The sequence below is a fragment of the Phyllostomus hastatus genome, unplaced genomic scaffold (genome assembly GCF_019186645.2).
Source record: "Phyllostomus hastatus isolate PE091 unplaced genomic scaffold, TTU_PhHast_1.1 phas_contig_40, whole genome shotgun sequence".
NCBI classification, from domain to species: Eukaryota; Metazoa; Chordata; class Mammalia; order Chiroptera; family Phyllostomidae; genus Phyllostomus; species Phyllostomus hastatus.
The window spans coordinates 84,188,805-84,213,190 of record NW_025333872.1 but is presented as its reverse complement, the minus strand read 5'-3'; the positions used below and the strand labels follow the sequence as shown (position 1 = coordinate 84,213,190).

The 24,386-nt window shown below is 41.8% G+C and overlaps 1 protein-coding gene across 6 annotated transcripts in view; it reads right to left on the bottom strand.

Moving 5' to 3' along the window:
- UTRN (utrophin) overlaps nt 1–24,386 on the bottom strand; it is a 453,043-nt gene that overhangs the window by 310,625 nt on the left and 118,032 nt on the right. For all 6 annotated transcript variants that reach the window (XM_045842802.1, XM_045842803.1, XM_045842804.1 and 3 more), the window contains 10 exons: nt 23,632–23,782; nt 22,365–22,484; nt 20,653–20,754; nt 17,740–17,847; nt 17,326–17,505; nt 16,336–16,505; nt 11,351–11,474; nt 7,339–7,426; nt 1,803–2,032; nt 1,460–1,640 (listed from right to left, as the gene is read on the bottom strand). In XM_045842802.1, the coding sequence (XP_045698758.1) occupies nt 1,460–1,640; nt 1,803–2,032; nt 7,339–7,426; nt 11,351–11,474; nt 16,336–16,505; nt 17,326–17,505; nt 17,740–17,847; nt 20,653–20,754; nt 22,365–22,484; nt 23,632–23,782 (1,454 nt within the window). The remainder of the gene's footprint in view (nt 1–1,459; nt 1,641–1,802; nt 2,033–7,338; nt 7,427–11,350; nt 11,475–16,335; nt 16,506–17,325; nt 17,506–17,739; nt 17,848–20,652; nt 20,755–22,364; nt 22,485–23,631; nt 23,783–24,386) is intronic.

Here is a 24,386-nt window from a genome sequence, read left to right as displayed (position 1 = left end):
CTTGAAGAAATGACTGCAAAAGCCAACTGGAACGAAGTCTACTTCACCCCCCAGTGTAAAAACCACAGACACGCAACACTTGCGTGGAAAGGAAGTAAGCTTATTTGAAGCATGAAGTGATGAAACAGACTAGTGTCCTGAGTTAAAAACTAGCAGCATTATGCACAACAGGCAACAGGTGGAACAACCCCAATGCCCATCGACAAATAAGTGGATACACAAAAATGTGGTGTATACACATGACGGAATATCACTCAGCCTTAAAAAGGAAGGGAACCCTAACACATGCTACAACATAGATGAACTCAGAGAATCTTATACTAAGTGATATAAGCCAGTCACAAGAAAGCAAACACTGGACGATTCCACTTACGAGTAATCTAGAGCAGTCAAACCCACTGAAACAGAAAGGAGGAGGGTGGTTGCCAGGGGCTATCCGGAAGGAGCAATGGAGAACTCTGGTTTAATGCGTGTAGCTGCAGTTTTACACCATAAAGAGAGCTCTGGAGAGCGGTGGCACAAGAACGCGAGTACACTGAACACGACCGCCCTGGACACTTAAAATGGTTAAAGTGGTAGCACTGATGCCATATGTGTTTTACCATGATTAAAAATGAAAAATAAATGGCATTTTTCAAGAAATGAAATATTTCAATTGCCAACTGATTCTTGTCAAAAATGAAAGCATATTTTGTTAACAGTAAATCGCAAAAGAGGTACTTTCAAATATTTCACACTCTAGGTTAAAGGAATTCAACAAACAAAGAGTATGGTGTCCAGAGGCCTTCCCAGAAGAAAGGCCACGTGACAGATTTGCTTGCCGTTATCTACTCTACAACTACTGCAGGTAAGGCTGTAGTTCAATGTACAGCTCTTTCACGTGCCCTACCTATAACATTACCTAACACAACACAACTCCTGAGTTAAACAACAGCCTAGGAGAAAACAATACATAACAGCTGAAGGATGAGTTCTCAAAATTTTTAAGTCAACTTTTCAAAACCAGATTTATTCCAAAAGTAAAAACTCTTTAAAATTGTTCAGACTTCTAAACAGGGACAGGATTTCTTTGAAAAGAGAGGATGGTATTGTTAAAACGTGAACCTTCCTGAGCAAACTGAAGTAACTTACCGTTCTTTTTCGCCCTTAGAAATAATACTGCCTGGCCTCCTACAAGGAAAGGGAGACACAGCACCCTTTTAAAACAGCCTTAAAAATCATTATATCCTATTAACACACTTTTACAGCCTGGGAAAGCTGTTTACACTTTAACAACCAATCACAGATCTGGGAAACAGTCGGACTACACTTTCGGACCTAGAACAGGGGCAGGCACAGAGGACAACAGAGCGAGTCTGCTTCGAAACAAGCAGACGTACTACAGGTCTCAATACAGGGAGTAGTTTTTCAGTGAAGGCAACCGGGGAGGCGATAGACGACACAGTGCGTTTATGTTTACCGTTCTCCAGCTGCTGCTGACGATCCTCTAAATCCTGTTGCACAGACTGGTAGCGGCCCAGAAGCAGATCAAAACCCTGCTGGACAAACTCTGGAGCAGAACGCCTGGCCTTCAGGGCTGCGCAGCTGGCACGCACCATTTTGATTTTGGGGTGCAGGCCAAGGAGATTTGCCAGTTCCCGCTGTGAAGAGAAAATGTGGTCATATTACTCACTGAAGATGAACGTCCTCAAACAGAGTCAATCAGAGCAGAATTAACCTAACGTCCATGACACGAGGAGCATCTTTCTAAATACAGGACTGGGCGTAGAATTCTTTCACGTGCCAGATGGCTGGCTCTTTACCTTCACACTCAGCAAGGACTGCTGGGGAGATTCTGAAGGAGGAGCATGTTTCACCCACTCCTCCTTTGTCTTTACGGTCTTTTCGAGTGCATCGAGTTGCTTGAAGTAAGTGTTTATATCTTCCTGGAGCTGAGTCTTCCTTGCCAGATCTTCCAAACGCTGAGATATATTCTTCCATTCTGATGATACCTTCTCCAGGATATGTTGTATATCTTCAGTCGGAAGACCTTCTACACAGACGTGAAAAACAAGCAGACACTTCATATATCATGACAAAACTTTTTTGGAATTTGTTATAAATATTCTAGCATATTCAAAATACAGAGGTAATGTAATATATGATGATCATTCAAAAGCCCCTTTTAAAATAAAAAATATATAGTTAATTACAATACAAAATAAATAAGTATACACTATGAATTATAATGATGCAATAATAATGACGATGATGCTAAAAATAACTGTTCGATTCCCTGACCAAAGTGACAGAGGAGGAGCTTGAAATACAGCTCCCGGTGTGGTATGACTATCACAAAAGGAACATCATTAGAGCTTAGAATTTCGGCCACTGCTTTTCCGTAGAAAGTGTGTTCGCATCCTTGGCATCCTAGCACTCTGCGAGCTGCTAGTCTAAGGCAGGGAAATAAAATGAACTGTCTGAACTCGCCTGGTACCCTGACATCAGACGGCAGACAGAAAAAGTTTTCAGAAAAAGGGCAGCTGGCTAGAAAAACTAGGAGACAGCTCAAGTCTTTGGAGGCCAAACCACATTGTCATAGGAAATGCAAAATGACCCGCAAGAATCCCCAGTGCTGTAAGCAACCTGGGCGGTGTAGGAGCCAGCAGCCAGCAGCCAGGCACTCAAGCATCCGCAAGCCTGCTGGGCACGCAGGCCAGCAAATACCATGATGTCGGTGCAGCAGATATTGACTTCAGGAACAGATCAGAAAAAAAAAAAAACACTGTTCTGTTGATTACTGACATCTTATAATTATTTTTTAACTGGGAATATCCCAACAGGTTTTTTTTTTATTTATTTATGTACATTATATCTCCAGGACCTATTTCTCATACACACCTTTGCTCGTCTCACACTTTTGAGAGTTAGAGAATGTTCACAGAAATAATCAAGTTATATATAACCACAGGTTTTATCATAGTCTGCCCTGTAATATAAAGTATCATCAAACCACATAAAAATACTATGAAATCTGCAAAAGTGTCTGTATCTCCTGAGGAGGGCATGCAGATTGAGAAAACGGGCTGGACATCTTTATCCTCTGAGTCGGAAGTAAATACAAACAATCATGCTTTGTAAACCTGTACCATCGAAACCCAGGGTAATGACAGCGCAAAGAAAAAACAAGGCAAGTACGACAAAAGTTCACTTACAACCGACAAACGACGCAATTTCAAAAATGTCTGTAACACACTGTAGCCACTGATAATCAGAAATGCAAACATGACATAATTTGAACATATCACCCATGTCACTTGCTGAAGTTCACTGTCTATGATGCAGGTAATAGAACATTAATTAGACGTAGGCAAAACATTCACACCACAGTCCAAATTCAATTATCCCCATTAACGGGGGTCATAAACATAACAAACTAACATTTTCTTGGCAAACTAACAGGAACAGAGACCTAGGCTGGGCTTCCGCCAGCTCATTTCTACTCTAAGCGGGCAAGAGAACAACATCAGCCCCTTCATCCTCATGTCAGCAATGTATGTGAAACACGAAAACCACACTGATAAACACAATTATTTGGGACGAAGAAGTATTGCTCCTCAACTAGAAAACAGGCAAGAGGCATGCACATTAGGTGCCAGGGACGCTGAGGCAACCCCTCTGATTCCTTCTTTCACTCACTGACAGTATTTCCTGATCCATTTACTGTGTTCCTTCAAACCAACTATCAAGATTTAAATTTCCCTCCTCCGACCTTCAGATAACATAGTTTGGACCAATATCAAATAATAAGGAAAGCACAATATGCACTGTAGAATAGGAAAACTGCATCTTGTTTTTTAAAATAATTCTTTTGTTCCCAGAGACCCTGAGTTATAACTTTTCTATCTCTACAAAACACCCAGCTCCTAGATGACTAATCAAAGGCACATCAATAGCCCATCATCTTACTAGTTACCTAGAAGTGTTGAAATATAACATGTTCCTGCCACATACGCTCACCTGACTTCATACTTTTCAGTGACTGGACTGCTGAAATCAAGGGAAATGTTTACAAAACATGGGACCATTGGGCCTACATACTTTGCCAGGACTAATGCGGGTCACTACTCTTAAAGCCAAATGCCCAACTACTCTATTATTTTTGCTGGCAGTCTCTGGGAACAAGGTAAGTAAAACCAAAACAATCGGGTATAGCAGCAGTCCAGTGAGACAGGTATTTCATCTTTACGACACTGTGATGCCGCGTGAGGTGTCACAAAACAGTTCACAGGCATCAACCAGAAGCGTCCTCGCGAGTTTCATCGTGGTGGGATTTGAGATGGAGACGTTGGAGGAAACCAGTGACACGATCATTTGAACATCTGTTTTACTGAAACACTGAATATACTTCTCTAACTGAACCAATCATTTACCTGCCTCCTTACCTATGCAGACTGTAGCCAAATTACACCCTAAAAAAAAACACCCTCTATGTTAATTATCAGTGTTCTGGGACTTATTTCAAATTTCTAGGGAGGAGAGAGGGCAATGAAAAGAATAATTCAATTGTGCTTTCATATCTGTTCAACATTTCTGGTTTTATAGCAGCAGAATTATCAGCACTAACCACATGGGGAGAAGTAACATGCAATACTGTAAAATCAGAATAATGGATAGCATGGACAACAGTGGGGAGATTTTATTTTAATATTTGCATTCTCTCACTAACAAAAAGCAAAGACCCTTCAAAAAATGAGAAAATTAAACCCAGAACATATAAGGCCTATTCAGGTCAATGCCTGCATTTCTCAGCTTCCAACCACACCCTAAAAAAATTTTCATAACAGATATTTTTTTTACATAAATAGAATTTGGGTTCTGTAACAAATGTATTTCCAGCTCTCCCAAAGCCCAAAAAAAGGCAATGTAAAATATAAAAGGTTTTTTATGAAATTAAACATGCATACACTGGGTCACGAAAGTCACTCCTTTACTTTACATACCATATATTCCTTTATACGTCACATCATACATTACCCAAGAATGCACTTGATAGGTTGCAAGTAGCTCCTTCACATAAACTCAGTTTCCAGTGTATATATTTTATAGGATGTGCCTATTTGGGGTAATATTTTATCCAACAAAAGCTGTAGCACAGGAAGCAAAGACTAAGACACAAAACCAGACAAGGACAGGCAACCCCAAAGTCTCCCACTTCCCAGCCCCCTGCCATTCTCGCTATAACGCACTGCCTCCCACCAGCTTCTCCCCTGGGCCGCCTTCTCCACCAGTCTCAGCACTCTAATGTTACCACACTGACTAAGCACAGAAATGAGGGGAAATCACCATGCGGACTCATGAAATTACCCCACATCCACACCAGACGAAGTCTGGTTCCTATGCTACAATGCTGGTGCAGAAGTGAAGAATCTACTATAGTAACTAACCCAAATTTAGCACACAATTTATTATAATTATTGGAAGAATCAGCATATCGGGATAAAGTATAGTCTTTCTGTGTCTTTAGGTCTCCTCAAGTGAGTACTGTTAAAAGTAGTCTCCATGAGGGGTGCCCACACCCAGTAACTGAGACACTTTGCTGGGGTAGATGTTGAATAAAAATACCAATCTATTAAAGAGAGAAAGAAAAAGAAAGGAAGGAACAAAGGGGGTAAGAGGAAGAGAGGAAGAGAGGAAGGAAGGAGATGAAAGAAATTAAATTGTACTAACAATCTATAATGGGTTCATTTGCATAATTTCTAAATAAAGAACTTATACTGGATGCATACATATTTGTGTATGACCTTAGTATATATACAAAATAAATCAACATATTTTGAAAAGGCAGAGGGAAAACTATCTTAGGTTTTTAAAAATGTGGTTCTTGCCCTGGCTGGAGCTCAGTGGATCGTGCACTGACCAGTGAACCAAAGGGTCACTGGTTCGATTCCCAGTCAGGGCACATGCCTGGGCTTCGGGTCAAGTCCCCAGTTGGGGGCATGCTAGAGGCCATCACACATAGACGTTTCTCTTCTCTTTCTCCCTCCCTTCCCCTATCTAAACATAAATAAACAAAATCTTTTTAAAAAATGTGGTTCTCGGGGTTGGGGGTGGGGGAAGGGCCCATTAGGGAACTTTCTAGAGCAATGGAAATGTCCTATATAGTGATATATTGAGTGTGTAGGTTTGTGAAAACAGCACAGTTAAGTTTCATGTATTTCAGTATAAGTAAATTTACTTAAAATAAATGGTAAAAAAGATCATCAGGGATGAGGAGTGAGTAGAGACCTAGACAATTAAGAACAGCAGAATACCATTAACTATTGAAGCTGGGTAATGGGTACAAGGAGATTCCTTATATTCTATTTATTGTGTATCTGTTTACAATGTTTATAATAAAAGCTCTAAAAATAAAAAGACTGAAAATTACATCTTTGAAGATTCCTGTCAAACTAGCATTCCTGACTCCGCTTCGGGGTCTGTGGCTTCGCTCAGGGATAGGTCTAATGGAAGCAGACCTCCAAAGCACTGACATCACAGACTACGGAGCACAGCTTAGGAGAAATGTCTTCCAAAGCAAAGGAAGAATCACACACAAAATTACATAACAGAAACATTCATCTTTATACTCCCGAGTTACTGGGTCTATTTCAAAAAGAAAAGCTTTTTTAATTTTGGTAAAAACTTCAAATACAAATAACATTATGCCCTGGTTGGTGTGGCTCAGTGGATTGGGCACCAGACTGTGAACCAAAGGGTTGCCGGTTTGATTCCCAGCCAGGACACATGCCTGGGTTGCAGGCCTGGTCCCCAGTGGGGGGCTCTTGAAACACAACCACACACTGATGTTTCTTTCCTGCTTTTCCTTCCTTCCCCTTTCTAAAAATAAATAAATAAAATCATTTTTAAAAAATACAAAGAACATCAAATTTAACTATAAAGAAATAAATTGATATAGCATACTAAAAGCGATCAAAAAATTAAATAACCTTAATGAATTTACCTTAATGTAACTTCATCTCTCCAAAAACAAATTCCCAATATATATATAACCCCAAAGGAAGGGATTTTAAAACCTTCTACACCAGCAGGAGTGGTTTTGCTGAGGTATCGGTGTTAGTGCCTTGTTCCTATCTAAGAGCAGAACAGCTTTGCTTTTATCAGTTTGATATAATCAGCCTCAGCACAAGATTTCATTTGAAAAAACACTGTGCTGACAAAAATGTTTCTAAAAACTATTTTTCTAGCAAAGAGGGTAAGAGTATCAAAACATATACATTTGATTTGTCAAACTATAAATATTATTCAATGCCATCATCTAAAGATACATATACGGAAAAGAAAAATCAAGCATCTCACCTTTTCCCATTTGCTCCAGAAGCATCTGTCCAGTTTGGTTTAGCTCGTCCAGTCTGGGGCTTCTTTCTGTCTTCTCCTTTTCCAATCCCTGGAAACAGAGTCTCAATGTAAGAACACTGCAAGCTTTCTTTTCAATGTAATGCTGATGCTATGTTACGTTTTAATGTCTAATGGCCCTCCGATATTCTCTGCAGATGTTACAAAGTTTACCTAAGAGAACACTACCTTACAACACCATGCAATTCCAGGATGCCTCCAGAACACCAGCGATGATTAAACTTTAAAGGGTAAATTCAAACAAACAACATAAAACTTTGGTTTCTTTTTAAGAAAAAAAATTGTACACTATAATTATAAGTTCCTATCAAGAGGAAATAAGTACAATTAGTGTTTATATCCAAGATATCTATCTTGGATTCACATATACAGCCTCCATATAGGCCACACCATAAAATTAAGAATTTGAGTCAAATGAACTGAATGTGCTATAACAAAGATCACTGAACAAAATTTAATCAACCAGAAAAAGAGATAAAAATAATTTGAGCCCCAGTATTCTTTGTTGGTATTAAGTCTAGAGTTTATTGCAAACTTCAGTCACAAATTCTTACAAATAATTACAATACACTTTAGTATCCAAACTAAAGTGTTCTATCCTCTCTGTTTTAAAAACGGCCTAATTCTAATACCCATGTCCCTATGGTTTGATATTCTCCATGCCCCTTTATCTTAGGGACAGGGGGAAGATAAATGCCATGACTTCTAAGAAAAGGCTGAACAACCCACAGGGATACATACACACGCACACACCTATGCGTGCACAGTCAGTGTTTGAAATTTCTCCCATCCTCAATTCCCAACTGATATTTATCTATTACTTAACTACTCAAATTGTGTCCATAAGTACACAACCAGAACATGTAGGGAACCCACGTTATTTCAACCAGACGACCCACAGAAGAAGAAGGCCGCTTCTAACAGGCACTACCTGTAAGCACTGTCAAATAAATTTAGCTATCCTATTTTGATCTACACCAACTTTAACGTGGCTAAGTAACACAGCCATTTTTGTAGTCAAAGATCGATAAATAACAAGTCTAAGAAATACCATTTCTTTTTGTTAAGCTGAGTACCAATGCAAAAAGTCATCATCAAACTAGAGAAAAACTATTACCTGCTTTGCACAAACTGCTTTTTTTATACTTTTTATGGTAGTGGTGGATTGGACTTAGGAATTCTCCACGCAGGTATTGGTTCAAACAAGGTATTCTTTTACTTGTTTGAACAATACCTTGTGTTAAGATATTGTTTACTTAAAAACAAATTAAGCTGACTTTTCCCCAATTTGCAAGAAAAAATAGAGATTAAAGCAATCACTAAATTTTCTCTAACATTTTTTACAACCATTCAGCATCTATTATCACTTATCTAAAACAACAAAATAAATTAACTTATAAATATTAAAGGAAAATACGGGAACTTCCAATCATGCCTTACACAAACACACACAACTGTTATTTTTAACCCCTCCACTGTTATAGTAACCATTTGTGAAGGTAAATAGTGCCTAGATCCCATGTAACTCAATATTTTGTGGCACTTGTTCCATAAAGATCCCTGTAACTTCCACATTCTCTGCCACTTTAATGCCTTTGAGGACTGGGTTGTAAAACGATCATTACTATCATCTACTGATTTTTCAGAACGGCAAGAAGCACCTGAAATGATGGAACACGGCCCTCGCGTCTTGCTCTCCTCACTCCCTGGGCTCCCGGGTGAACAACCTTCCCCATCCCCTTGCCCACGGTCATCACCCCCTCCGCCCACAATCCACGCACTCGACTGAGTGCCGCAAGTACGGCATTCAGTGAAAAATCACCCTCGCTTTCTAAGCACTCGCAGCAGGCATATAAACAAATAACGACATCTGAGCAATGTGGAAGTCGAGATGAATCGCTTAATTTTTCCACACGAGGCTGAGGGAGGCTTATGGGAAGAGAGGGCAGTTCAGTCACGTAGCACAAAGGCTGAATGAAAGGCCATTCTGGGAAACGGCACGTGGTGAAGGCAGGAGAGTAGGAACAGAGCAGACGGCTGAAGGAGAGGTGAGGAGGCTGCACTTAGCAGCAGGCAAGAATGCAGCCAACCAGGCCGGCCCTGGCAGGCGGGGGCACTGTGGCCCTCACGTTTCATCCCCACAGCAACGGGAAGCCATTACATTAATTGCAAGCCCTGGAGCTGCGTAATCAGATTTACGTTTTAGAATGAAGCCAAGGGCTACGAGAATGTAAGACGGGAAAGGTAAACAGTGGCAAATACTGTGGGAAGAGCAGGTCTGCCGAGAACAGAAATCCATCCTCTGGATTTAGAAACCAACCACCACGGGTGACCTCCAAATGGGAGCAGTCACAATGGAAGGCTAAGGCAGAAATCAGTCTCAACCGCTCATCCAAATATAGAGTCTGTCAAGGTCTGAATCCACACCACCTCTCCAACCTTGAACTCTATTACTTTTACACACACACACCTGCAGGAAACAAGTGTGTGCTCCAAAGATCACAACACACTCACCCACCTCCGCGCCTCTGCTCAGGGGCACCCCTGCCTGGTGTGGCCTTCCTCCAGTTCCAACACCCCACTTCACTGCCAGCGCAGTGCCGCCTGGCCGTCCGGACTCGTCCCCCGTGCGGAATTGACAGCAGCAGCCCTGGCTTCCTTTCTATTCCCATGGCACCTACCACTTTCCAACCAACATCAGGGATGCACACATTTTTTAAACATTCTTCCAACTCCTTACCGACAAACTTCCTTGCTGATGTGGGTGGCAATACAGACTAGCTCTGGACACCCAAATAGTTCACTAAAGGATGTACCGAGACTGAATGAACACCAGTGACATAAATCACTACGATCTCCCGTCACAATCTCAGTAATGTCCGCGTGGGTACAAAGTAGCAGAGCTAAGCGACCATTCAACTTGAATAGTATTTCTGTTTTAAAATGTGTCTCTTGTCCAAAGAGAATATATTAAAGAAATCTGAAATATAGTAATCCCCCTTATTCTCAAGGGATATGTCACAAGATCCCCAGGAGATGCGTGAAGCCGTGAACAGCACCAAACCCAACGTACACTATGTGTTTTCCTAAGCACACATACCTATGATAGAGAAAACCCAATAAGGGATTAACAAGAAACTAAGAATAAAAGAGAAAAAGAGAACAATTATAACAACATGTTGTAATAAAAGTTATGTAAACGTGGGGTCTCTCTCTCTCTCTCAAAACACCTTACTGCACAGTACTCACCTTCCCTCTCTGGCATATCTGAATTGCCAGCATCACTACTCTCGTGCTTTGGGGCCATGATAGGTAAAATAGGCATTACTTGGGCATATGCACTGGGACAGCTTGGCAGACAATCTGATAATGAAGACAGCTACTAAGTGACTACCGGGAGGGTAGCCTATACGCCGAGCAAAGGTGGGGTTCCTGTCCCAGGTGGGATGAAGCGAGACAGTGTGAGATTTCATCGTGCTGCTCAGCACGGCATGCAATTTAACACTTATAAACTGTTTGTTTCTGGAATTCTCCAGCTAACATTCTTGGTCAGTGGTTGGTTGCCAATAGCTGTGGATAAGGAGGTATAAGTATAGTTTGTTGTATTCGGAAAGCAAAACCTCTTCTACACAAGGTCATAAGATATTGGTACCAGGTTAAGATCTAATCTAGCTAAAAACAGAAATAATATTTAGGTTACCTTAGGAAGTAATTGTTCCTTACTACACAACTCATTCATTAAGAAAGAAGAGAAAAAAATCCCTCTTCCACACAGGGATCTGATACCAGCCAACTTAAATCAGTGCAAAATTTACTACAATATTATTCTAACAGCTACATTATTGCTACATTTATTTTACAGGAAGCTTTCGGATCCCATCACATCGTTATACCAAAGTAAATCTATCCTGGTGAAATATTTTATTCACGAGTATACTTTTGTTTTATGTTTTACCTTTAACTTCCTTTTCATTTCTGAAGTCTCTTGCATCTTCTTATATTCTTTTATCTCCGTGGCCTGAATGGCAGTCTTTGATTTCGAAATCCAGTCCAGCAGCTCTGCACTCAGGGCATCAAACCTAATTTGAGATTCAGATGTTAACATTTGTCATTCATTTCCTTCTATTGTTTCCCTTGGCTCGAGAAAGAGAGCAACCAAAACACTCATCCAGCATGTGTTTCTAAACACTCCTCAGAAAAATAAAACAAAAAGGCAACCCAGAAATACAGAAGCCACACAAAGTAAAATCATACTTTTACCATTCAAAGTATGAAAGTATGAGAAGTGATACGGTCATGTCAATAAATAATTAAAGAAAATAAATTTTTCAATGTTGAAATTTTTTAAAGAAATCACTTGTATTCTTATAAATGCATGTAGATAATGAAAAACAGATTTAGTTAGATAATAACAGAAAAGAACAAGTACAGACATTGCTGAAGTTCATGGCTTCTTTAATTCAACAGGTTTCTGAGTTCGGGGTGGGCCCCCCTCCCCAGGCTCTGTCTGGGCCCTCAATAGGAAGGAGGTAAACGAGGCCCTCCCAGTGCTCAGGGGGCTTCCAGTCTACTAGGAACAATGGAGAGTAAGCGCAAGAACAAAAAGAACCTGATAGGTGCAAATTCCAGGAATCACAGGATGGCTCCCGGGCCAATCTGGGCTCCTTTGCTTCCTGGAGTCGAACAGCCTTAAGCCAAGCGTTTCCCTGGCACAGGGAGAGCAAAGAAAGGGAAGACCACACTTCGCAGACCACAAGTAGTTAGGTGTGGCTGGAACAGTGGCTACTCAGCAGGGAGGGACGCCAACCAGCTACTGGGAGGCCCTGCAGGGAAGATGCGGTTGGGTTTAAACAAAGGGCCACTGAGAGCCAGTGAAGGGTTGCAGGGGCGCCAAACTCATTTTCACTGGGGGCCACACCAGCCTCACGGTTGCCTTCACAGGACCCAATGTAATTTTAGGACTGTGTAAATGTAACTACTCCTTAAACGAGAGCTCGGCGCTGCCACCGGGTAGAAACAAGGTGCTGGGCCAGATAAAACAAGGTGGGGGGCCAGATTCAGCCCATGGGCCTTGTGTCTGCTGCCTGTGTGCAGTCTAAGGCATGGGACTGCCGTGACGCTACTTCCCTGCTCGTGTTCACAGAGAAGAAAGCACAAGGCAGCCACGACCTGAGAAAAGGCCATGGTGGTAACAGGACCCAGAACAAAACGATGCCTGTAGGAAGGAGGGGGACTGACTTGATAGGCGGTGGGAAGGAGAGTCAAACCACAGTGAGAAGGAACAAGAAGAGGCCCATTTGCAGACTGCCAACCACACAGTAATACAGCAGGGCCTTTCCTAAGTGTTCCACCGGTACTCTCGACTCCAGGCGTCCTCACAACAGCCCTGTGCGGGGTGCACTACTGTGGCCCCTTTCAACGATGCAGGAACTGAGCTCCTGGGGGCATCAAGTAACTGACCCAGGGTCACTAACACAGGGTCACTAACACAGGGTCACTAACACAGGGTCACTAACCGGTACAGCTGGAGCTCCACCTGAGGCTCCACCTGAGGCTCCACCTGAGGCCGCCTGTCCTCTTCCTCAGTACTCTACCCACAGGGCTTCCAGAAAGAGCTTTGGATACTTTTAGGTGCCCTAAGGTGAACACGGTTCTCGTTGCTGATTCTTTTGGGAAACATCAAGTGTTTCTAGTGAACTATGAATACTTCTTTTTTCATCAAGGTAAATTTTTTTTTGTAAGTTGTAAGAGATTTGGGGACACTCCAGGTACACAACCAGGGGTCGGTGCGTCACTCAAAGCGTGCCCCCCTCCCCCTGCCATCTCACCAGCAGATTTCTATTTGCGCTTTCAGAGGACAGGAGCCCCATCCGAGGAGCCCACACTGAAAACGACCTTGGAGACTTAGTCTCTTTCCCCCTCAACTCGAACAAGAGTGACGCGAAAGATACAGGGTGTTAGTGATCTCAGGTCACTTTAACACAGACCCAGATTCTAGGAAATGGCTGTCCCTGTGGTGGGAGAACAGCCACCAGCAGCACCAGGAGAAGAGAAGGGGAAATAAATCCCCATTTCTGAAGCATGTGTTATTACAAGCTGTGCTAAGCAGTTATTTAAGGCTCTTATCTGCTTGAACAGCACGTTTTAAGATAAGTTAATAGTGGTTTCTAAGGGTCTGGAAACCCTTTCACAGGAGGAATGGTAGGGATTCCCTGGACTTCAGGGTAATGAATGGAAACTGGAATCTGAAACCTGTCCTCCAGTACTGAAGAGGTACCATATGAAGAGGGGGCGTGACTCTATCGTGCCCCAGAGAGCAGAGCTAGCACACGTGTGTAGACTGAGAGGGAGCCAGCTTTGCCGGGGCAACATTTCTAACAATGAGATTCCACTGCCTTCTACTATAACGAACTGGACATCCTCAAGCCTCTGATTTGTCCAGGAATTAAGTGAAGGAGTTTCTGCATCAGTCAACTGGTGAACTAGAAGATGTCCAGGAATTAAGCGAAGGAACTTCTGCATCAGTCAACTGGTGAACGAGAAGACTTGTCCTCACAGCTGGCTGCCTACCCAGCAGACACCTCCCGGCACTCACCTCTTCCTTGCCGTCCGAGTCCCCCAAAACACGACTACAGAGTCTGAAAGGCAGGACAGCTTCAACCTCCCATACACCCAGGGCATGGACAAGGGACTGAGCCCTGGCCGGTGAGACCAGGGGAAGTGAGCCAATGTCTCCCAGGAAACATGTTTCCTCCCGATTAAAAAAAGAAAAGAAAGAAAAAGAAGGAAAGGAAAACTGCCCTTACTGCCCATAAAGCGGGCCATGCAAGGATGGCACACCCAGTGCTGCAGCAGCGCCTTGGGGACCATGGGCATGACGCCCGGCTGAGGAAGGCAGAGACGAAGGGACAGGATGCTGAAGGGCCATCCCCTTAAAACTGCCCGACCTCGCTTCTTGCACCAGGAGATAGTCAGCGAGCTCATTAAGCCGCTCAGGTACAGTATTCTGGTTTTGAAACAGAACGCACCTGTACACAAGATAGCATGTTTAAGACTTTATAGTTATGCCCTGCAATATTGTGTTTTATAATAAGGAATATATATTTGGTCTTAGACCCATTTCTGGCTCAGAGCTCCTTAATCTCTTACAATTTCCTAAGTGATGAGAGCAACCAAGTTGTCATTTTTATGTGAATGAAGTGACTTTCGGACCCCACCTCAGGATGGGAGCCGGTCGCCAGGAGACCCAACCTGAGATTAGAGGTTGGAACTTTCAGCCCGGCCCCCAACCCTGACCTCTGGGGAGGAGAGAGGGACTGGAAGTTGAACCGGTCACCAATGGCCAAAGGTTTAGTCAGCCATGCCTAGGTAATGAAGCTTCCAGAAAAGCCCAAAAGGACAGGGTTCAGAGAGCTTCCGGATTGGTGAACAGGTGGAGGTGCCGGCAGAGTGGCCCCCTGGAGAGGGCACGGAGGCTCAGCCCTGCCCGTTCCCTGTGCATCTCTTCTGTCTAGAGGCTCATGGGTCATATCCTTTAATAATAAACCGGTGATCGAGTAGGCAAAATGTTTCTCTGAGTTCTCTGAGCCACTCTAGAAAAGTAATCACACCCAAAGAGGAAGTCTTGGGAACCGCTGATTTATAGCCAGTGGGTTAGAAGCACAAGCAACAGTTTGTAGGACTGAACTCTTAACCTGAGGAATCTGACGCTGTGTCCCAGGAGATAGCAACAGAATTGAGGTGAACAGTAGGATACCCAGCTGGTGTCCCCCAAATTGCTGGTTGATGTGGAGAAGCTCCTCACCCCCCTCCCACCTACATTGAAATTGATACCAAAATCTATATATGCACCCTAGTATTTTTGTACAACCTTCTCTGCTTCCAAATGCACAAAGTCAGCACTGGAGAAACACGCTACCAGATAAATCTTGCAGAAATAAATACTCAGGAAATGAAAGGCCTATGACAATATTAACATCAAAAGCATCTTCTTTGTCTGCCACCTTGGCTCCAAAAGTAGCAGCTCCACACAGGCACGCTGGTGCTGCAAGAAGATGCCCTTAGGAGGACGCACAGCCCTACCATCAACATGAAAATCATCTGGCAAAACTGGAGTCATGCTTTGTCCAACAAAAGCCAAATTGGGGAAATCATCATTTTATTCAGGCAAAACGAAATGCCCATTTACCTGAGCACCAGGATTCTACTGTAAAGAGGGGAGAATAATCGTACTACGCAAGGGCTGCTTGGAGGGTTAGCTGCTGTAGTGCATGCGAGGCGTGGTACCTGCAATGCCGTGTGGTTTAATAGAGTAGAAGCTCAGCGTGTGCCAGGCCTGATGACTCCTCTTAGAAAGATCCCACGTTTACTTTGAATCAGTAAAATGAAAACATATTTTTTACCAAAGATGAATCCTCAAGCCAAACACAAAACTCTGTTAATGAATCTAGAAAAAGGAATTCACAAAGGAAGAAAGAGAATGTGGAAAAAGAATGAAGGGTGGAAAATGAAGAAAAAGGACTAATTACTCCCCTGAATTTAGTATTTTTTAATTGCAAGCATAAAACGGAGAGTTGCAAACAAGGAGATTTATCTAAAGCAAAATTGTCAGAATCATGACAGTAAAAGAAAGAACAGATGAGGAATCATGGACAATCATACCCTCCCAAGGTAAATGACAAAGAGGAAGAGAAAAGGATTTCAGCACGCATTTCTGGTTGCACACATGTTAAATGGCACCATCCAAGACAAGGCAGATGCTCAGGCAGCAGGAAGTAGAATATTAGAAGACTCAGGGCCAGTGAGTGGTTCAATAGTTGAATTTGCATAACAATAACTATGTCTAAATTTGCATATGATCAGTGACTAGATTAAAATAAGTACGGAGTACAGAAATACATTGTGTGTGGTATCGGGTTTGGAAAATTTCTCTGTCCTCACCTTTTCTTAGCTTCCATGTCCACAGGGATCTGTCTCTTCTTTGGAGGAGGGGGAGGCGGCAGCTCTTGCTTAGACCGTTTCATGGTTACTTGTTCTCTTATGTGCACAGTCTCCAGAAGATCCTTCTGAGGAATCTGGGACATCCCCAGCTTTCCTACAGCCTGCGTCACCTGAAATGAAATCCCTGAAGTTTTAGTGTTTTATTGTAGCTGTATTGAGATACAATGCATATGTCAGAAAATTCTTCCTTTGACAATATACAATTCAGTTGTTGTTAGTGTATTCACAGAGCTATGCAGCCATGTCCACTTTCTGATTCCAGAACAATTTTACCATGTCAGAAAGAACCACTGAACCCATTAACAGTCACTTCCCATCCTCCTCTCTGCCTTGGCTCCTGGCAACAACTAATTTACTTTCTGTCTCTATGAATTTGTCTATTCTGGACAGTTCACACATACAGAATCACAGTGCCTATAATCTGGCTACTGGTGCCTTTTACTTGCATAATGTTTTCAAGGTTCATCCACGTCATAGCAGGTATCAGTAGTTCCTTTGTTATCACCCAGAAAATTCCATTGTATGGACATACCACCTTTTGTTTATCCATCCACCTATGGAACATTTGAGCGGTTTCACTTCTTGTCTATTATGAATAATGATGCTATGAACATTCATGTTCACCAAAGTTTTCTTTTTGATCAATTCATTAACGTATTTTTAAATTAATAAGGTTTAAAAATCATGTAATGGTTTCACCTTTGTTATCAGTCACCAAGGGTTACATTACTAGATATTAATCAGTTTTGTTTTTGAAGGTCTATTAAAATTCACTTTAGAAAACTAAAGAAGATTGTCATATGTCAATTTTTCAATTTTATAGTAAACCAGGAATAAGGAACCAACTCTTTTATTTCATAAACACTAAAACTAACCTGAACATTTCATTTCTCCTTAATGGCTCAACATACTACTGAGAGCAAAAGGTACCTGGTTGGAGGAATCTTCCAGCCTCTGAACAAGAGAATCCCATCTCTGAGTCAGTTCCTCGGAGTCACTGTTGATCTTCTGGAACACCTTGGGGTTATCAAGTAATTGGCCCACATCCTGGCCAATCTCACTCAGCTGGTCCAATACTTGACGCTTCATTTCCATGTCTTCCTTCAAAATCTAGTATTTCAGATTATTTGTTAGATGATTCCCTTTTAATAGGACTTTATCCTCCTGTTCCCCAGTCAGGAAATGTAAACATGTATATTTTACAGTAAAATGGGCCCTTGCAATTCTCTAATGCTAAACCGTAGGACTCCTGGTTCTAGACCATCCCACGGCAGCATCCCATTGATACAAAGCACTAACACATCACAGGCTTACAGGACAGATGCTGCCAACAGTGTTACTCACAGCCAGTCGCCGAACGCTGACACTTAGTTCCTTTTGGTCTCGGAAGTTGCTCGTCTGGACTTTACTTAAAGCCTCTTCTTTTTCGGTCAGCCAAGCTTTCAACAAACACTACACATAATAACAAAAGTTAGAAATATGTTTGGGAATCATTTGGGAAGTCAATTCATTCCAGTTCCCAAATCTCTAACGTTTCTATCACCAGAGGCTTCACCCTGATCTCAGATAAGAAGGACTTCAAACACCAGAGCACGAGGCATGAATGACACAGAAAATACATCTCCTTTTAAGACATTATTTCTCAAATTTGCAACAGATCAGCCTGAAATTAGCCCCACACCTGAATTCTCAGGGAGCTAGGTGGATCCAAAAGGCTATTCAAGTATCCAAAAAGAATCCCATTATAACACTCAGGAAGCAGAAGGAATCTCAGACATTGCATTGTCTCAGCTCCTCATCTTAGGGAGGAAGGAGAGAGAAGCCAAGTTATGTGTCCAAGATCTCCTGGCTAGTTCGCAGAAGAGCTGGATCAAAGACCCACACTCCAAAGCTAATGGTTTTTCCACAGCATCATGCAGGGAAACCGCACTCATGCTCCAGGTTCAACAGCGATTATGGTTAGGGGAGGAGGTCTGAGGACCGTCCAAAGCCAATGCAAAGATATTCAAACTTCAGTGGCCAACAATGTATGTTTTTTTAGGCAGAAGTCGAGAGAGAAACTTGAAGCAGGGTTGGAAAGAAACAGGCTATATTGAGGTAATTATTCCCAAAATGAGTGCCTACCACAGAAACCCTTTTCTATAGAATGGAAGCTGGGAGATCTTGGTTCTTGTTTGCAATGGAATCAGTTCTTTCTCTAATTGTTTTTTATCCGTGGATTTAACAACTATTCCCTTCCTTTACGTTCTACATGCACGCAACAAGTGGAAGATTAAAAACATAAAAGACAAATGCAGATCTTGTCCTCCATGTAGCAAGGGCAGTAAGACACGCACAGAAATCACTATGGCACAAGATACAAAGTGCAGACACCACACAAGAGATCACTTCCAGTTTAGAGACAGGGGGAGCAGGAGGGGTTTGTAGATGGCTTCGTGGTTCTGGATGGCCGAAGGGAATTTAAAAATAAAAGAGTCTAAAGGCATTTCATGGCAGATCATTAAACAAGAACACAAAGGCTGGAAACAAATGAAATACATTTAGTCTTTCAAAAGACAAAAACAAAAACAACGAAAACCATGACAAATCTACACGGTGCCATGCACTGGGATAGACAGTGTGAATGAACCAGCTCTATTCCTATAGTGTTGATAAGCCTAGAAATGAAACTGGGAATTCAGCGTTCTGGTACTGGGTACATGCAAGGAGAGAGGGAAAATCAAGATTGGAAAGGTAAGTAGGAGTCCCTTCCAGAATACCTTCCATGCCACACATAAATTGGCCTGTGCTACAGACGTTTGGAACTGATGTTCAGAGTCTGTTTTGACTCTTAAAAGCCTCTGCAACTGAGTGCACAATAAACCCTCGAAAGATCTTTCTAAGTCAGATACAGGTGATTTGGCCTCATTCCCTGCAACATCAAATTGTCTCTATACTGAGTACCCATGTCGGCTCCAGTTCTCCGTTTTCATAAGATCCCTCCTTCCCTATCGCCAGCAGAAAGCCATTCAAAGGTCAGTTTTCAACTTAAAATATTGGCCAAAACACTAGCTCCCCACTACTTTTAAATATTTTCATTTACCAAAGTAAAATTCTTTCCAAATCTTAATTTATTTTGCTCTGCAGAAGAGGAACACAATGGTCTTCTCTGGCAATCAACGTCTCCCACTGTCATTGTTAAGGTACAATTGTGCCTATTTGACGTTATGTTTTGGCATGAATACAAGGGTCTAAGTAACTGTAAGTATTTGTAAAGTGAACTGTAAATATTTCAGGAATCAGAATCGGGCCCATTGTGTGATTCTTAACAGGAAGACTGTGACCAGTGATTGGGGACAGGGAGTAGTGATGGACAATTTATAATGGGACAGATTTTGCACCCCACTTTTTAAGATGTTATGTCTGCACCATATTCGGTAAACCACAAAACATCTTACATTCCTTTATATCACCTGAAAATAATACAGTTTCTTTTTGTGGGTGGAAATGAAATGCATTTGAAAAACATCCAAATGGACATCCAAGTGCATTTAAAAGCATCCAAATGGACACCAAATGGACAGTGGGAACGGAGTACCTGCTTATTTTCTAAACCACAACAATTTGGTGTTTTCAGAGAGAAGTTTTATTTATTTGCATTCTGTTTTGATGGTTGCTTTTTTGGAAGAATGGAGGCGGGCAAAGGGCCACCCCTCCAACTGAAAACCTGAGGTGGCGGATTTGCGCTAAAGGTTCATTTACTATGGCAATCCTTAGTGGGAAAAATACACTATTAACAAAATGTTAAATCAATGGTGCTGCTAAATCATGTTTTCTAGTTAACTTCATAGTTATTCTTTTTAAAAATCAATAAAAATTCTTGTGACTCACAGGTCACAAAGTACTGTGTGAAGTCATTTAGTCACTATTTATTGAACACAAGCGATATATGCCGGACACCGTGTGGATACCAATTCAAACACACTATCCACCACACATGCAATGAAACTAGGATGTCGCGCAAACCCTGAAAGTAGCATATCTAAACACTAACATTCTGAATAGTAAACACAGCTATGACAATGGAGCCATATAGTACAGTCTCTATGAAAAATCTTCATGGAAAATGGATACAAATCTGACTTGAAAAATAACAAATAATTATTTGTAAATGTCCCTTTAGAGCAAAAGTTAAGTAAGACTTTAACCTAATGCCACAGTTAAGGATAAGTTACCCTCCACCATCAACTGCGACCGTGCTGGATAACAGTCCCGTACCTGCTCTTCCAGTAACTCCTGCCACAACATGTTGATCTCCTGCAACCGGCTCCAGCGTTCCTCAGTCCATCGGCACACAGCTGTCCAGCGCTCCCCAAGTTTCTAGTAAAGGGGGAAACCACCCTTTGTCAATCGAGCTTTAGGGGATAGCTATCACAATCCTGAAACAAATTCTTGATATCTGTTGTTTTCTATTATGGAGTAGCAATTTATTAAAATATATTTTTATGAAAGTTGCTTCAAGACAATACAAATAGGTCCTATAATTTTACAGATGAGAAAAATTGATTTCGGGCCCTGGCTGGCGTAGCTCAGTGGATTGAGCGCGGGCTGCGAACCAAAGTGTCGCAGGTTCGATTCCCAGTCAGGGCACATGCCTGGGTTGCAGGCCATGACCCCCAGCAACCACACATTGATGTTTCTCTCTCTCTCTCTCTCTCTCTCTCTCTCTCTCTCTCTCTCTCACTTTCTCCAAATGTCCAACTATAGCACAAAAATTATGAAAATTTAACCTTATAAAAACTTTGTGTTGAAAGAATTCCTATTAAATGACTTAATTTTTTCTATTTACATTGCATGATCCATAGGAAATTCCACAAAATTTAGCCACAAAATATTTAGAAATATTGGCAATACTAAATAAACTTGATTGCTTTTTTAAAAAAATCATTCTTCATGATGACTTTCTCAACACATTATTTTATTTCCCTTTTATAAATAATGGCCAACAAATGCTCAGTTTTATTTGTATGTTACTTACATACAAATGGGAATTATTTAATTCATATTATCTTATTTTGATATTCAATACCATAGGAAGCTTTGCCCAGTGCAAGGGGCAGGAGACCGAGAGCCAGAGGCAGGTCTCAGCAGGACAATTCTCTCAACTCTCTCAGGCATCGCTGCACCTCTCTGAGCTTCAGTGTCTTCACGGTGGGGTTAGCCCACAGGAACGCCTGCCTCTCATGTTACTGTAATAACTAAGGGCTCCTGCACCAAACTCTCAGAACCACTGGCCAACTTTAAATGATGATACAGAAGAGAAAGGATTTCATGTGATAAAATTATAGCCTGAAAGGTTCCGAAAATCATAAACTGGCAGCAATATCATAAGAGATAATCCCAGTATATTATTCACTTGAGTAATACATTCAAATGAAAAACCAATAAATCTCTTTATAAAGACTTAACACTATAACCTTTATGCAAAAAGAAGCAATTTGTCAGGGTTCCCCAACCTGTCATTGAAATTCACACACTGATCCACCCAATAAACAGGGATATTAAATCCTAAACACCTGACATTTTCAAACTTGAATACATGCGGGATGGTTTTTAAAAGTACACGTGCACTGAGCCCCACTCCCAAGAACTCAGGTCTGCATGGAGGCCAGGAATCTACACTTTAACAAATTCCTCAAGTGATTCTGAGTAAGAGGCCTGTGGACCACTCGTCCCAATCCCGTCACTGTTACACGAAAGGAGGCGATGACCTCAAACTGCTCCGCCCACTCGCCCCAAGGACTGATGCAAAGGAATGATACCGAGGTAGTCCTGTAACCCACAGGCTGTGGTGCCTAGCTGGGAGGTACAACCCGAAACAGGGTCTTCTACTCGTCTAAATGAACCGTGAGATGGCACATAAAGAACAAGGGCAACCGGTAGCGAGGTCTCAGGTCTCTTGGGATTACCCTTCTTCTCGGGGTCCTTACCTGTAACTGATCTTCTAGAACAGCTGTGGTGCTCTCCCCACTGTTTTCATCCACAATTACCACCATGTGAGTTAATGAATTGACCTTCACCTGTTCAGCCTCAAGATCATTTTGCAAACTCTAAGGAAAAAATTAAGATATACATTATTTCTACTCGATCATATTTGCCTATTTAGAAATCTACTAGGTTGTCAATAGCAATTAAAGGTCTTTAATGAGGCATCATGTTTAAATTTCCAATCTAAGTGTTCTACTAATGAAACAGGCCGTTACATATCTTTATGTTTCATTATGAACCAAAGCAGTTTGAAAATGCTATGTCATAACAGATTCCAAATGGGATGTCATTATTTTATTCCAAATTCTGGGGGGAAAAATAATGTAGCATAAGTGAGTCAAATGTTTATACTAGGAATTGAGATAAGAACATAGGATTGATAAATCAAAACATCCTGAATTTAACTCTACGAGATCATTTTCTCTAGTGCAGCATGGCTTAAAATGAGAGATAAGTAGGTGCTATTGATAATCAGAAGCTAATCTGATTAACAACCCAGGAAAGCAATTGAGGATGCACAGATGACTTCCATTGCCAGCTCTTCAACAGGAAGACCGACCACAGCAGGTGCAAAGACATATGTATACAGGTAAGCTGTTTAAACACAACCAAGAGTGTTGTCAAATGCCTCTTGAGTTGGGTTTTAAGTATCCCTAAAGCTTTATTTATCAATTATCCAGATATTTCCATGAAAAATCAGATTATTCAAATAACTTACCAAAAGACTATTTGTTTTATCTTTCCCTGACTATGAAAAGTAATCTCCTGAAGTTGTGAACAAGGTAACATACCTACCAAATTTCAATTCTCCACCTAGTGCCCAGTACTTTCCCAGGTCAGAGGAGAAGGACTAGCATTCCTTCAAGGACCAGGTGCAGGTCAGTCTGAGGGTTTGCTTCTTTACCCACACGTGGTATTAATACCCACACACTAGGGCTCTTAACCACTTGTAGGTCCAAAACAACCCTTGAGAACCTCATGAAAGCTATGTGCTTTCCTAAGAAAACTATACATACCCAAATACAATTTTACCTGTGCACTCAGCCCAGAAAAGTCCCATCCCCAGGAACTCCACCCTCCAGGCTGCTGAACAGCAGGGGACACTGGAGGAGGGTCCCACCTCTGCACTAATGACAGAAGCCCCGGGGAACGCTAAGTGCTGCCTTTTCATATTTGATAAGGTATAAAAGAAATGTGAGCCAGATTTACTTTATGATCTTCCAGCAGCTTTTGCAGGGATTTTAAATCATCCTCCAGGGGGCAAGTTTCCATCTTTTGGATGCGTTCTTCTGTGAGCGTTAACCAGGCAGAGAGCTGCTGCAGCTGCTTCTTCTGCAGTTCCATCAGCACGTCATGCAGCCTGTCCAGAGAGGGACACCGCGTTATTCCCACTCGCTGTTCCTCTGCGCAAAGGCACATATGCACTCTGGGCAGCAAAGAAATGGGGCAAAGAAGTGCCCTCCTGTCCGACCACTTCATGCAGCGTTTAGCCTTTAAATACAGAAACGAGCCAAAGAAAAACTTTCATCTTCTTCCTAAATGGAGTCCATTAAATGCAGTCAAAGAATGCAAAGAACAGCACCCACCATCCATATCAGAATCACTGTTTCTTCAATCAGGAATTCCTGCATATTAAGGAGATGAAAATTGCAGTGGAAAGCAGTTTGCTCCTTAATACACAAAGCAGGAAATAAAATGAACCATGGGGTGGCGGGGGAGGGAAAGGGACTTTTTATAAATGTTACAAAACTGAATTGTAGATAAAGACTACACAATCCTGTCTTCATATTGAGTTCATAGTTGGCCAATTTTAATCCTACAAATTGATAACTGTCCATATGAAATGTTTTTTTCTTTTTCCTAATTTCTACACTCCAACTTTTACCTTTTAATCTGGTTAACACATCAAAAGAGAAACAAAAATCATGCAAAACTCCAGCAACATGATACAAAGAGTTCAATTT